Source organism: Charadrius vociferus, unplaced genomic scaffold, assembly GCF_000708025.1.
Source record: "Charadrius vociferus isolate BGI_N301 unplaced genomic scaffold, ASM70802v2 scaffold218, whole genome shotgun sequence".
Lineage (NCBI taxonomy): Eukaryota > Metazoa > Chordata > Aves > Charadriiformes > Charadriidae > Charadrius > Charadrius vociferus.
Window position 1 is genome coordinate 2337660 of NW_009650084.1, and position 14547 is coordinate 2352206.

At 40.6% G+C, this 14547-nt stretch overlaps 1 protein-coding gene across 1 annotated transcript in view; it reads right to left on the reverse strand.

Annotated features, from left to right (window-relative positions):
- COL4A2 (collagen, type IV, alpha 2) overlaps window positions 1–14547 on the reverse strand; it is a 165993-nt gene that overhangs the window by 17786 nt on the left and 133660 nt on the right. The window contains exons 23-31 of the mRNA XM_009892158.1: window positions 12074–12146; window positions 11882–11988; window positions 10512–10713; window positions 9687–9746; window positions 8844–8906; window positions 5253–5360; window positions 3366–3587; window positions 1073–1234; window positions 311–481 (exon numbers count right to left, since the gene is read on the reverse strand). Of these exons, the coding sequence (XP_009890460.1) occupies window positions 311–481; window positions 1073–1234; window positions 3366–3587; window positions 5253–5360; window positions 8844–8906; window positions 9687–9746; window positions 10512–10713; window positions 11882–11988; window positions 12074–12146 (1168 nt within the window). The remainder of the gene's footprint in view (window positions 1–310; window positions 482–1072; window positions 1235–3365; window positions 3588–5252; window positions 5361–8843; window positions 8907–9686; window positions 9747–10511; window positions 10714–11881; window positions 11989–12073; window positions 12147–14547) is intronic.

Consider the following 14547-nt stretch of genomic DNA (forward strand, 5'->3'; position numbering starts at 1 on the left):
GAGAGCCAGTGGGACTGGGACAAGAGAAAGACTTTTGGAGAGACAGAAGAGTAAATACTGTATATTTTTTAAAAGGAGAACTAAAACAGCCATTGCCCTTCTGAATAGGGCTGCATGTCACGAGCTAGCATTTCACCAAGCACAACACAGGGGAAAACAGACAGTGATTTTGGAATATATTAGGCCCGTGACCCTAATTCTTCTATTTTAAACAGAGGTAGGCCAGCAGAGAATGTGTCCTGTTCATCTCAGCACAGAACAGCTTTAATCAACATCATTATTTTTTTCAAAGCAGCTGTCCAGAGCTCACCTTTATCTCCTGGAAAGCCATCCATTCCGCTTATGCCAGGGGGACCAGTCACGCCAGGTACACCTTGTAATCCCGGGTAACCTGTTTCACCTTTGTCACCAGACAGACCTTTCAGGCCCACGGGGCCAGGAAAACCTTGCTCACCATCTTCTCCCCTAGCACCAGGTGGACCTGCCAAGTGAACATGCAAACAGGGAGAATAGTAAGTGTTTGGACATACATGATGATTTCATACAAGGTAGCTCAAGAGGGAGAAAGCTGCTATCCTACCAGCTTCGTGTTGAGGGGGGGAAATCAGGATTTTTTTCAGCAGAAAACTGCAGAAATTATTATAAAGACAAAGCAGCTCATCAACGCAAACCAGCCTCACTACCAGCTTCCTTCTGCACCCACTCCCAAAAGGACCTTCCCCTCCCCTTTAATCTAAGAATTAAGCCCCTTTTCCATAAGACTACTCCCATTTGGTAGCTCCTTCTTCCCAGTCTGCCACCAGCAAGCTCTGACCTGGCTTGGTAGGTGGCTATAGAGGGAAAAGCAGCAGCTCTGCCAGTGTGGATCATCATCACCCTTACTTCCCACCTGTGAAACCAGCATGATTTGCAATCGCAGTGTCTGCACGACTACTGCCATTTCCCTGGCTAGGAATTAAAGCATGGCATGTGCCACAACCCCAAGCTTAACTTTCCCCTGTGGAAACCACACAGTTGCCCTGCCATAGAGAACTGGCAGGAGGAGTGACACAGGACTGTAACGCTTCCTCACCAACAAGTCCTTGAGATCCAGGCCCGCCATCTGGCCCAGGGTTTCCTGGTGGCCCTGGGAATCCACGCGTTCCTGGTGTTCCCGGCAATCCCATCAAACCAGGGAGACCTTGTGGCCCCGGATCTCCTTTGGATCCTGGCAAACCTGGGTTACCATCCGCTCCTAAAATACCATAATTATGCATTAGAGAGCATAAATATCTAGAGAGCTGATTATTACATATCACTTCTGTGTATGCACTAGTCTTTCATGGTATGTTTTTCCTCTGAAAATGCAATGAGAACAGCAAAAACAAATTAAAAGACTGCTCATTAGTTTTCAAAGAATTGACATTAGCAGTACTGATCTCAATATTTGCATCGGAAAGGTTGACTGGCTCTTTCAGATGAATGGAAGCAATTTGGAACTATGTGGATAGAGATGGAGCAGATGTCTCCACTTTTAACCCCAATAATTCTGTAATTCCTGATCTCTCTCTTTATCCTATACACCTTTGTAAGAATTGAATCAAGCAGCTGACTGAACCACCGAAATAATGCTCTGTATCTTTTCTAAACTGTGTTAAGCAGGAATTATTGTTCAGAAATTTTCAAGTGAGGTTGTTACAAAGCATTGTTATAAGATTCATAGACATTCCTAAGCAAAAAGGCTCTGATTCTACATCTTGATGATGTAAGAGCAAAGGGGGTGTCAAGATTAAAAAGTAATGCCTGCTTTCCATTCAGATTAGAGAAGCAGCACCGTACAAGACCTCAAAAGTACATGGCACTTAAAATCCAGGCCAAGTAGATCTGCTTCTTTTTATTCAGGTTTTACATCAGTGTAGGTCTGTTGGCTTGACCAGTTAAGTGTGCTTTATAACTGAGGTCATGTAAGGTGAGTTTTCTCAACAACAGAATACAAGCTTTAGCTGTCTATTCTGAGGGGCAAGAAGTTTAAGTGGCATAGATGATAGAAAGGAATCATTAGCCACTTCATATAAAACTAAAAAGCTGTGACTCATAAAAAAATTCACATTTTTTTTGGAGCCATTCTGTCAGAACTGTAAAATAAATCAAGAGCAGACAACTGAGTAATGCTTTTCCTTTCCATTGTACTTATTTTTTGTTATTACTGAAAACTTAGTTCTACAAAAATGCTTAAAAGAAGGTAGAAAGTCAGGCTTTTTTTTTTTTCCTTTTCTATCCATATTTTACCATGAATTTCTTCCCTTTTTCAGAGGTGTTAGTGATGTTTGCTGCCTTTTCTCAAACTTGACAAGTGCCACAGAGTTGCTTTCATCCCTTTCCTTCACTCTGGGGCTGTTCTGAAGGTGAAACCAGCTGTGCTCACTTCCAATAACTCATGTAAGATGATGCTTTTCTTTGCTTTTTTCTTTTTTCTTTTTTTTTTTTTCAATTTCTATTGAAAATCATGAGAAGAGTTTCCAAAACAAGTTCCTGTGATATACCTCCATGCTTTGAGCTAGTCACAAAATTACTGCTCCTTTCTTACTTCTACAACAGGGTAAGGGGGTAATCAGCAGTCCTAAATTTAACTATGTGTCCAAATGCTACTGAAACTGTGTAGCAGGGGATGCTTGATTCCCACATGTGCTTTTGAAGGTCCTCCAGAGAATTCAGAGTGTCAAAGTCAGATTTTGTAGAGAAACTATGGTTTTCTCTGTTTTCTGTAGGGAGTTTAGTCTGTTTCTTAAGCTCTGTGAAATAACGAAATAAAATGAACGCTCTAAAGTTATGAATAAGTATCTAATGTTACCTTTTTCTTGGTCCTGAGTGCCTAAATCTGACCAGGTAAAAAGGCTTATTAACATTTACTAAACATTGTGTCCTCTTAGTTAAAATTTAAAAATTCTGCATGAGTGCAATGTGCTATTCTGCAAAGCCAGGGGAAACCATCTCAGTATTACGCAGTATGTAAGTGAAAAATCAGGATAACAACTACATCACCATTCCTTTAACTACAGCAGAAAAAATTAGCAGTACATCTGAACACAACAAAGATGAGCAAAATCTGTTTCTCTGCTATCCTATCATAGGTGGTTTCATGTAGCGCAATGTGAAGGAGTGCTGGTCACAAGCAATGGATCTCCAGGTGTTTGGAGGAGCCAGGCATATTAGTAACAGCTGAGGTAGACAGGGAAGGGATGGGACATCATCAGGCATTGGGATTTGACGGTGGAGTCATCAGTACCTCCAACCTGTCCTAACATGGTCTCTTACTACTCACATTTCTATGATTTGGCTACATTTAAATCACATTCAAACTTTTCTTTATTTGAAGCAGCTGTTACCTCTAATTCCCGGTACTCCTTGATCTCCTGGAGCGCCTTTCAACCCCGGGAAGCCGGGGAGCCCAGCATCCCCTCGGGAACCTGCTGCTGCTCCTAAAACGTCACCAGGAAAGCCCTTTGGTCCTGCTGCTCCCGGAGCACCAGATTTTCCTGTAAGGCCTGGGTGTCCCTGCAGTCCAGGTAGACCGTTCAGGCCCCTGTCTCCCCTGGGCCCAGTAAAACCTATAAATAAAACGAGGATTAGACATCAGAGGGTTCACTACAAATGTTGGAGTTCAAATCCTAGACACACCATCATAACACCTTTTATATTACTGTAATTTCCCCTAGTTCTTAGCAGAAACCTGTAGAATCAAACAAAGTGTTACATAAATGTTTTTAAACCATGTAGCATTTATAAGAACATTTGACCAAATGTGGAAATCGGCAGAACTTACAGGTGACCCCTCAGGATACCCAGTACCTCGGTGATAAAAGATCCACAACTGATCCATAGCAGTTGCTATTCCCCGCACATCTCTAGGGACCAACGCCAATCGCTTCATGCTCTTGATGAAGGAGCATCACCGTCCCTGTCCTCCACCCTGTAGGTGAATGACAGGGAGGGCACAAGCCCCCATTACCACAAATGACAGGGGAAGGGCTTCTTGCGGACTGGGAAACAGGACCTGGACAGGAAGTTAAATCCAAGCACTGGTGAAAGACAGCATGGAAGACTGCAGAAAATTGCTCTGAGTGCTCACCACCCTGTGGCCTGAGAACCATATGGTGTGGGAACCCTAATTTAGCATTTAGAGCACTCTGCAGAGGTTAGCAGGGGAAATACAGGTCCACGGTCCCACCCTACTCTGCACAGAGCATCCCTTGCCTGTTGACCAGGACATGCATCAACTCTTCTTTTGCTTTTTCTTTTGCTTCTACAGATGCCGTAGATGAGCCTAGAGAACACTTCCAGGTTGTGTGCTGCCTTAGGGTGAATCAGCACCTGGGCACTGGATTTGGGAAAGTTTGCAGCACTATGGTATCTGTGAAGATTTAGGACTTGGAAAATAGATAGATGGAGAGAATTTCTAAAGAGCTCCTAAATTAAGTTGCTTCTGAATTGTGCTACATAAAAAACTCAGTGCACGTTTCCCTGACCAAATTAACTCGGTCAACCACAGGGAAGTGGTAATTTCTGGCAGTAACTTGCTGGACTGACTGATGATCCATGAACATACCCACTGCAGCTTATACGTGTGTGCAGTGGCACTATTTTAGGCTCATCTGACTTACTATCTACAAACAGATCAATTACATATACAATTTATGTGTCTGGGACATCCTGGAACCTCTGGAGAGATACAGAAGCCCTGGGATTTAATCTGTACTTATTACAGACTAGCATAAAATATGACAGGCACTGAATACTTGCAAACACTGTTTGGAAACACAGTTGCCTATGGGCAAGGTGAGTAGCCAGTACTCTCCTTGTATGTGCATCCAGTATAATTTATACTAATGCTGGAAAGAGTTAAATAGAAAAACATAGAAAATGTATTGTCTTCCTTTCTGTGTCATCATTCTGAGTATATTCCATTTGGAATCTGAAATATTGTGCTACTGACTTCCTTTAGTTCTATGTGAACTTCATGAATTTTTAGTGTCACATTTATAATTTTGCACTACAAAGCAGATTTTAAAAGGTTAGCATCTATGTTACTTTTCAGCATTATAGAAGTTGCAGGAAATCCTTTTGGATCTGAAAAGTAGCGGGTTTGTATAATAGTTTCTTGTTTGAACATGGAAGGGGAGATAAGTGAAAATGTATCTGCAATCAAGTTTTTGTGTTTCAGTGACAGCAGTGAAGAGGTCGAAAGTAAAGAACAACTAATTATTTCAAGATACCTGGAGGACCTGGGAATCCTTCTCGACCTGGATCACCTCGTGTACCATTTAGCCCTGGGTATCCCACTGGACCTGGATCACCTGGGAATCCTCTTGCACCTTTTGCACCTAAATTATATAAAAGAAACTAAGAAAGTGTGATCTGAACAAACAAAACAGAAATGTGCATATAATGTAAGAAAAGGTAGTGGTAAATATGATCCTGATGTGTTTCTGGATGCAAAGATGAAACTTTTTAAAAAATTTAATGAGACTATCCTGTAGCTTTTTAGCAGTATTCAGGATCCCAAGACGTGGACCAAAAATTTAGGCAAAGTGCCTTTACAAATATGGGTTAACCTGACTTAAAGACTAATGATATGGAGACCACTAGGGTGAAAATAATTAGTTGCACAGACTTTGGAGACTTAATATTTTGTAAATTAAGGCTTTTAGCTTAAGGTCAAAAGGCAATGTCAAAGAAGAATGCTCAACAGAAATGGGCACAAATGAGATGCTGTAGGAGGGACAAATTTTTCCCTTCCCTGCTAAACTGATCACAGAACAAGAACAGACTGGTTTAGATAACCATGGAACAGAAATTAAGGGTAAAGGTTAGAACTAATCATCCTAGAAATGCAATACAAATTAACTAGCCTACTTACTATATTTGTAACAGTACAGGTCTGCAGCTTCGGTAGTAAAAGACAGGTTGTGCCCTGAAAAAGTGTTCCTCTGGAACTGAACTCATGTTCATACCAAACTACGTCCTGGCAGGTAAAATGAGACCTCACTTCCTTGTGATGTAGTATTTGACAATTGGGTAAGGGCAAATATAACTGTTCCTTAACGTTTAAAAAAGTGCAAGCATTTCATAGGATTCTTTTGTTAAGTTTATAAAATCATATTATTTATTTTTTCCCCCCCATGCAGTAGTTTTGTTACATGAGTCGTTAATTCATTGTATTCCAAGACCAAGATTTTTAGATAAGTTCTTTGAAAATAATTCCTGTGGAATGCTTTGTTTCCCTACCCTCCCCACCTCCTTGAACTCTTTAAAGCTTGAAGGTCAACAACATGCTTTAACATTTTAAGTGTTGTTGCTTAGCATCACCATGAGTTACAACTCCTTTATTTATTAGACTGCGAGCAAGTTTCTCTCCACCTCTAACTATGACAAACCAAGGAAAATATCACTTGAATTTTGATAAGTTTTCCACTTTAGTTTTCTAAATTTCCATTATTTAACCATGATTTTTTGCAGTTTTAGCTGTTATTTGTGAAGGGGAGAAGGAAACCTTTAAAAAGACCACAAATAAGATCCACATAAACAGCCAATGAAGTGTGAATAGCATTTTCCCAGTGCTGTACCGGACTATTGTTCTCTCCCTTATATGAACAATAACTTCTCAGAAAGCAATTAAAAGGAAAAACCCTGGGCTTTCAGGTCTCAATGAGCCTTACCCAAATAACATCTTGGTCTTGTTTCCCATCTGTAATAACTGACTTTCATTCATTCTGTTCAGTACTGAACTAATTAAAAAGCCATGGTAGAGAAAGAAGGCGGTGGATGGAGAATGCAACCACTGCTTACCACATATTTCAGTAACTCATTATGCGATGTTAGCCAGTGTTCACATGTTGTGACAAACAGTAGTAAGAAAAAGTTTGTATTTTAGACCAATGTTTAGTTCACAAGTGCTTTAGCTGTACGTTTGAAACAGAAAACAAAAGCCCCCCATTTTATTCAAAAGCAATCATGTAGGTTTTGGGAATACTGAAAAACGAGGATGTAACTCAGGGTGGGCTGTGTATGTGGCCAGGAATTTTAAAGGCTGTGAGACTAAAAAGATGACTCCTTGCTTGATGTTCTGGGTGTTACCAGCACCTAGGACACTGAGAGGCTTGATTGTCTACAGCAGAGCTCCATCCTGGCTAAAAAGGCTGCAAGAAATCTTGTGGACAAAATCACATCACTCTAAGCAGGCAATGAAAATTGTTTAAAGGAGGTGTTGGTGCTTTTGTGTCAATCAGGAGAATGTGGGTAGGAATGATGCTGCAGGAAACTAGATTGACAGAGCTATGGCACCAAGAAGCTGCATAAAGTTGTAAAATGTGTCCTGTTCCTCCTGGGTTTCCAGCTCCAGGACTGCTTCAGGTTGAAAGGTGGATACGAACAGAGTCCTGCACTGGGCTCAGCAAGGGGCCTTTTTTAGTTTTTGGAGTGAAGGCATGCAAAACAAATCTTAAAATTACTAAAGCATATAAGCTGACAAAGACAGAGAAAGATTTGTTACAGAGCTAACCAAGAGTACAAAATATAAAACACATGAAAACTTGTGTTACAGCAGTCTTACAGCTACGAGATAAATCTGACTGTATTTGCTGCAAGAAAAACCTTCAAGCTCATATGAATGAAAGAATAAAAAAATCATCATCCTCAGAAAAAAAATTACAAAGATGGCAAAGAAAACAACCTTCAGAAGCATTGATCCTAACAGCAAACTAAGGCATTAGGACTAAGGAAACACAGGTCAGAGATATACATCATCTTTCAACAGAGATAAAAAGTTCCCTTTTAGGATCCATTAGTCTGTGATAAATCAGTCCATCAATCCATCCATGCCATAATATGCCTTGTGCTGGAAAAAAAAAGCTTGACCTTAAAATTTATAAATCAGATCTCCGACCTTGGCTAAAGCACAGGGGGCACAGGAACAGGTGCATCGTTAATTTTACAGTTCCCAAACTCTGAAGGACCCAGTTATGGTTTCTGTCAGTACCTTTACCAACTGGCGATGAGAAGGATTTACTGAAAAACAGCTTTATTGCTTAGGCTGGGAGTACATAAGCTTATAGGAACTACCAGCGCTGGTCAGAGGTTCTGTCTTCAAGGTCAATTGTTACGACCGTTCAGCACACCTTCTTGGTGTTTCTCTCAATTCCATCTCTCACAGTCCTTCAGACCCTGTCCCCACCTCCTCCTCCTCTTCCTTTTGGAAAGAGGTGGGGAACCCTCAGTGCTGGGAAGGCCCAGGATCACCAGATGGTCCCTCTGGGCTAGGGCGGACCAGCTCTGCAAGGAAGGCATGCATGGCTACAGACAGCCACCCGCATTGCATCAGACAACCTGCACCATTACACCGAGCCGTGTTAAAGACTTTAGGCTCATGCTTGCTGAAGGCAATCTGTGTATCACAAGAGGAGGAATAAATCTGCCACAGTCCTCCATGTCAACCTTTTATCACCCTGCTCTCAAGAGGGCAGGATTTTCCTTGTTAGGCGTCCAGTCAGCTCTGAGAGACCTTGGTATACTCTCTACCAATAAACTTGTAGACGCTCACTTATTTGCCCGTGGAGAATAGCAAACGGGCTGTCTTTTCTGTCTTTTGTTTCATGGCTGACTCTCATTAGCAAAGGCAAAATTAGCTCAGGAATGGTGCAGCCACTTGGGCTGCACGCTGCTTAGGTCTCTCTGCTGGCTTCAAGTTAACGCTGTCCATTTTTATTTCTAAAACTCGCTGCCTGCTAAGGCTCAGTTTTAATCGATCTGGCAAGAACTCCCTCAAAACGTAGTGTATGTGGGAAACAAAGGTGAAGGCAAAATGTTACCTGTGGCTCCTGGCAGTCCTGGCTTGCCTTGGGATCCCTTTGGTGGCCTCACACAGCCTGCGCCTGCAAACAAAGAGGGTTAGTCATACCATGGGTGCTCATATGCTGCTTCTCATCAGCTCTGCGCCTGCAGTTGAGATAACTTCATTAAAGCAGGGGAATGAAATTAACAGGCAAAACCCTAATTAAAAAAAAAAAAAAGTTTTATTTGTCATTAAAAAAACCAAATTGGTCATGGGTGGCATTTTCAGAGGGGCACTAAAGCTGAGCTCCACCTCAAGAGCTGCTCTTCTATTTTACAGGGGTTATGGTGGCTGCTCCAGTTAGACCAGCATGGGAAGGGTAGTCCAACCTCATGGATGACTGCATTTTTCAGACTAAGAGAGACACTTTGTTTCTCCATAGGGAATTTAAGCCCCTGAAGCAATCATGTCAATTTTTTGTACAAATGAAGGGTTGTTTTCTTTACATGTCAAATTGCACTGAAAATCTTCACTCAAAGTTCTTCTTTAGAAAAAGTTGCTTACATTTTCTTGGGCACCTAATTTCTGGGACTGTTGTCATAGATTCCACAGTAATCATTATTTTGTCACAATAAACACACAATGAAGTAAAGAACTTCTGAATTGCAGAGCTAAAAGTGCAATAATTTTAGAATATGTTCAATTTGATTAAATTACTTTAGAGCTACATACAGTATGTGCGTGATTATTTGTGACCTGAAGTTCAAATAGTTTACAATCAAGACCATCCAAAGCAGTCATCAGAAAGAAAGTATCAAGCCCTAAGAGCAGTGTAAGACTAAATATTAAAAGATATTCAAGCCATTTGTATGTAGAGTACCTGACCATATTGGCTCAGTTCCATCTCCTCTAGAAAAGTCTTCAGTGACCTGCCCACAGTCTAGGAGCAAGGAAAGGGAAAAGACAGTTATTATTTAAAAGAGAAAAACTGTAAAATGCTCTCAATTCTAACCAAAATGTCTATTACAACATCAGATAATGTAATGTATTCTTTTATGTATCATGCATACATACAACACAAACTATTTTCTCTAACATACTGGGACTCTATCCATATTAGATCCAGGCCTGAAACCTAACCCTGCCAGAGTTAGGAGGCTACGTGTCCCTGCACTGTGTAAGGTTGTCAGGTGCCTGCTCTGGCTTGAATATTCTGCCAGGCACCTCAAAGTCGAGCAATAAAACTCTGAGCCTGAGCTTTTGTGAATGTAGCCCTGGCATTCTTATGCTGGAAGGGTCTCAGAAAGCTGCAGAGATACTATGAAAAGCTCTGAAGGATGGATATGTGATTTTCTCTGGTCAATTAAAAGATTGTGTTGGATGGGAAGACCAGAGAAAACCACCTGTGAGTACTCCAATGGTAGGACACTGCTCCATTGCCTCCAACTGCTTGAAACCTAAAAGATGTTACTTGCTGGCACTAACACATTAATTCATGCTTTTTCAATACCCAATATGAAACTACTGGGACTTCTGAAGTATTTCCTTCTTTATGACTTCTGGACAACTAATACAAGCAATCCCTTTTTACCCACATAACCCCCACCAAATGCTACCTTTTCAACAGTGGTGCTGTACAGATGCTGCACACAATTCAGTAGTGATCTCCCATGGTTTTGATGTAAGACAGAGTGATGTCTCTTACCTAGTTGGCCAGGCTCTCCAGGCAGACCAGGTAGACCTGGAGGTCCCGGGTTTCCATCTTGTCCATAGTCACCTGGAGGACCCCGGTACCCTTTCGGACCAGGAAATCCTTCACCCGGTGGGCCTGCTTCTCCTGGAAAGCCCTTTGGGCCTAATTCACCTGGGTAACCAGGATCGCCAGGGAAACCTCTAATACCATCACCCTGCGGGAAATGAATGGAGGTGATGACTCCTGACTTTGCTGAGAAACAAACAAAACTCAAACAGTTGAACTACTCTCATGAATAACACCTTATAGGCAGTAATTCCTCAGGTGTTGCACCCCAGCTCTTTAAATCAACATTGCAAATAAAATATATTTGAAATAATCTGACTTTAATTTAGACCCCATGGCAGAAAAGGTGTGACAGAAGCACTCTTAGAGGGAGAATTTCCCTCAAAATGTTGGCCCATGAACAGCACTTGGCCAATATGAATCACTGCCATGGAGCGGCTTACTGCCCTTTCTGAAAAGCTGAAGTGTTTTTGGGGGAATCCCTGTGCATTGCTAGAGATGGTTTGACATTTACTTCTGAGACCTTGAGAAATGCTGACATAAAATTGCACCCAAATGGGCAGATTTTTTCTTTGTCTGTTCCTCTTGTGATATTTCTACACTATTGAATCAACATCTTATGAACATCACAAGAAAACTAACCTCAGAAGTAATAGAAAGTACCACCTTCACTAGTAGTAAAAACCACTGTGGTCCATATTGGACAATAAGGCTCTGGTACATCTTCAAATATGATGTAAAAGCATCCCAGTTGTCCAAAACAGCATTTATGATAGGCGGGATGAATTCTGGTTGTAAGGTGTTTACCTTTTCCTTTTGCCTACAGAGTAGCTTAGAAAACTATCTGAGACTACCTGTATAACTTATAGACAGCTACAGTTAATTAGATGAGGTGCTATCAAGTATATATATGAGGACAGAACCTACATTTTGAGGATGTAAAGTTGTAGTATATTTTGCTTTTTCTTAACTCGGTTATAACTAAGCTGTTGAAGTTCAGTCACACAGGATCTCTCTCAGACAATGCTAGGAGTCACTAATAAACCACTAATTATCACAAGGTAACCACTAGTAGCAAGCTGGCTGAAGTGGGTTATACACTACTACTTAGTTGTTTAAATAACGTGGACATAAAAGTGAAAGACTGTTCTAAACACCCTGAGAGTAAAACCGATGTTTGATATATCAATACCCAGCAAAGCCAGTCTAATTGTGCATCATTATCTGTGGAAGAAGGACAGCCCGGTGATCATAACGCCTAAGAATTAAACGTAACTGAGTGTGGTGGAAATGACTTAGTTGTATTTGCTACTTACTGGAAGGCCAGGCTGTCCTGGTAAGCCATCTAATCCATCTCTACCTGGGAAACCATCTTCACCTCTGATACCAGGCAGCCCAGGTTCTCCTCGGATTCCTTTGGTGCCTAAAGATGACCTTTTATTGTGAGACCAATCTCTCATGAAAGGTACGAATAATGGCAAAATACACATGACAAATTTTTACTCTACCTTTAGTAGTTATGTATAAAGAATCTCCCTTTTGTCCTTTTGGTCCAGGAAATCCATCTTGACCTGAAAATCCCTGGTGTTACAGACATCAAAAAAAAAAAGACAGAACCACTTAAGAAGTAAGTATCAAGATTTGTATTTCCACTGTCCTGCTTAAAAAAAAAGAGTCTCCTTAAATTTTACTGCTTTCCTGTTACTTTCTGTGAATTATTTCCTCTTCAGTAAACCCATTCTTGTGCCTGAATCCTTATTACTATTCCCTAACTAGGATCAAGGTCTATGCAGCATGGTAGAGGAGCTTCTGCATGAGGATGACATTGGGAGAGCTGTGGCATTCCACGAGCTAAAGTCCTGCAGATGACTGCAGCTGGAGAACTGCATTGGAGAAAACACGGTAAATTACTCAGTGTTAGCCACTAAGGAAATTGCTGTAAGCAAGTATTTGGCACCATGGAAACAAAACTCAGGGTTATATTGACCTGCAATTCCTCCTGCCCACCACTACAAAAGAGGACAGCCTTGTAGCTGGCAGTGGATTGTGATTCACAACACTGTTGTGGGGCTGAAAAGTAGCATCATCTTCATTTACCAGAGACAAGAACTTAGGACAGAGTGATTAAATGACCTGCCCCAAACCACAGATCCGTAGGAAAGGTTTTGATTAGAAGGGAGAGCTGGAGGTGCCTGGTCCAACCCACCTCTTGCAGCTACAAGAAGGTTGCTCAGTGCCTTTTGCCCAGTCAAGCTTTAAAAAGCTCCAAGGACGGAGATTTCCTCTCTTGCAAAGGCAAACTGTGGTGAAGCTAAAGACCAGCCTTTGGTATTTCTGACCCTTTGGATCAGAATTCTCCTCCTGAACAGCCCACCTGAAAGCGGTATTGCTAGCTTCTGGCCAAGAGCCCTTCAGTCACAGGACTGAACCCATGCAGGTGCCAAAACCCAGAGGTTACAGATTAATTTACCATTCACTATTTTATGCCAATTAGCTTTAGCTCTGAGTAATTACATTCACGCTCACTAAAATATAAACCACGCATGTTAGGTTTTCCCTAGTCTCCTCTAGCTGAATTCCAGGGTAGACACTGAATGAAAGGGATGTACCCGACATATTTATTTTTTGTTTAAAATACTCCTGTGCCATAAATTTTTTAATAGTATGCCTTTTACATCACTGCCTTTTACTGACATTCCCCAAGATTTTCTTGCGAGAAAAGCATGTGTGGAAACTGTATGTCAGCTGCAGGTCATCTCAAGAATACACGTTCACGCTTCTGTAAGTGTAACGGGGGAGACCAAATTTGAGTACACGGATCGTGCTTTACCCAGCCATATTTGAAAACTGCATTTTAATGGTCAGTGAAGCCACATCTGTGCATTGCTGTAGAGATGTTTCTTTTGGACATTGGTTTTTGCAGGCCAAAAGAAATCTCAGAAGCTTAATATAATGCTGAACTATTTAACTGACTATGTAACTGCAAAAATTTTCAGCAATAACTGCATTAATAGTATGATGTTCACTTTACTATTTTTTGTTTTCAAAATTGTTGTGTATAATGCAATTTAGCACACAGGTGTTTTAAAATTGTTTTACAGCTGTTTCTATTTTCTCTTTCTCCACAAAAAAAATACACTTTGCTTTGGATAAAGTTTTATTTTCATTAAATTGATATATAACTGATCTAGATTAAGTATATTTATTGTCCATATATGTAATTTGTTGAACGTGCTCAAAGAATTATGGAGTCACTTCTGCCTAAGAATATGGACCAAGAGTATTTAAGCTAAATTGTTTTACTTTGAATTTGTTGCAGACAAAAAGCTGAGATAAAGTCAGGGCTTTGCTGCTGAGTGATATTTTGCTATGCTATGCTATGTTTGTATATGTCTATACTAGCGTCTCTTCTACAGTAACTTAAATTCTGGGATTAAGAAATTGAAATTCTTCATTTCAGAGGTAAAAAACCTTGCAGAACTTGCAAAATTTTAAATGAAATTTCAACATTGAACTTCTTGAAAATATTTCTGTCAATTTTTTCATGACTTCTAGAAAGTGGAACTTTTCAGAAAAGTATTTTGAATTTTCAGGAAAAAAAATCTATTTTTTCTGCTTTTTTGACACCCACAATCATGTCAAAGTTTATTTTACTTTACTTCAAAAAAATCCCAAACTTCAGTTAGTTCTGAATAAGTTTGTTTTTTTGATGTTCAGAAGACTCTAAAGCATTGACTAAAACCATTATGTTTGCTCTGACATCTTTGCATAAACAAAACCAGTTTTGGGTCATCTTTACAAATATTTTATTCTAAATTCTTGAGAGATGTGACTTCCTGAAGTCAGTTCTGACTGTGAGGAACCATGACGCAGTTGGCATACCACATAGTACAGCACCTTTAAGTGTGAATAACAAGCAAGCAATTATGAGCAAAGCCCTTTTCTCAGGGTTATTGAATGTGGTTTTTAGGAAGACTTAATG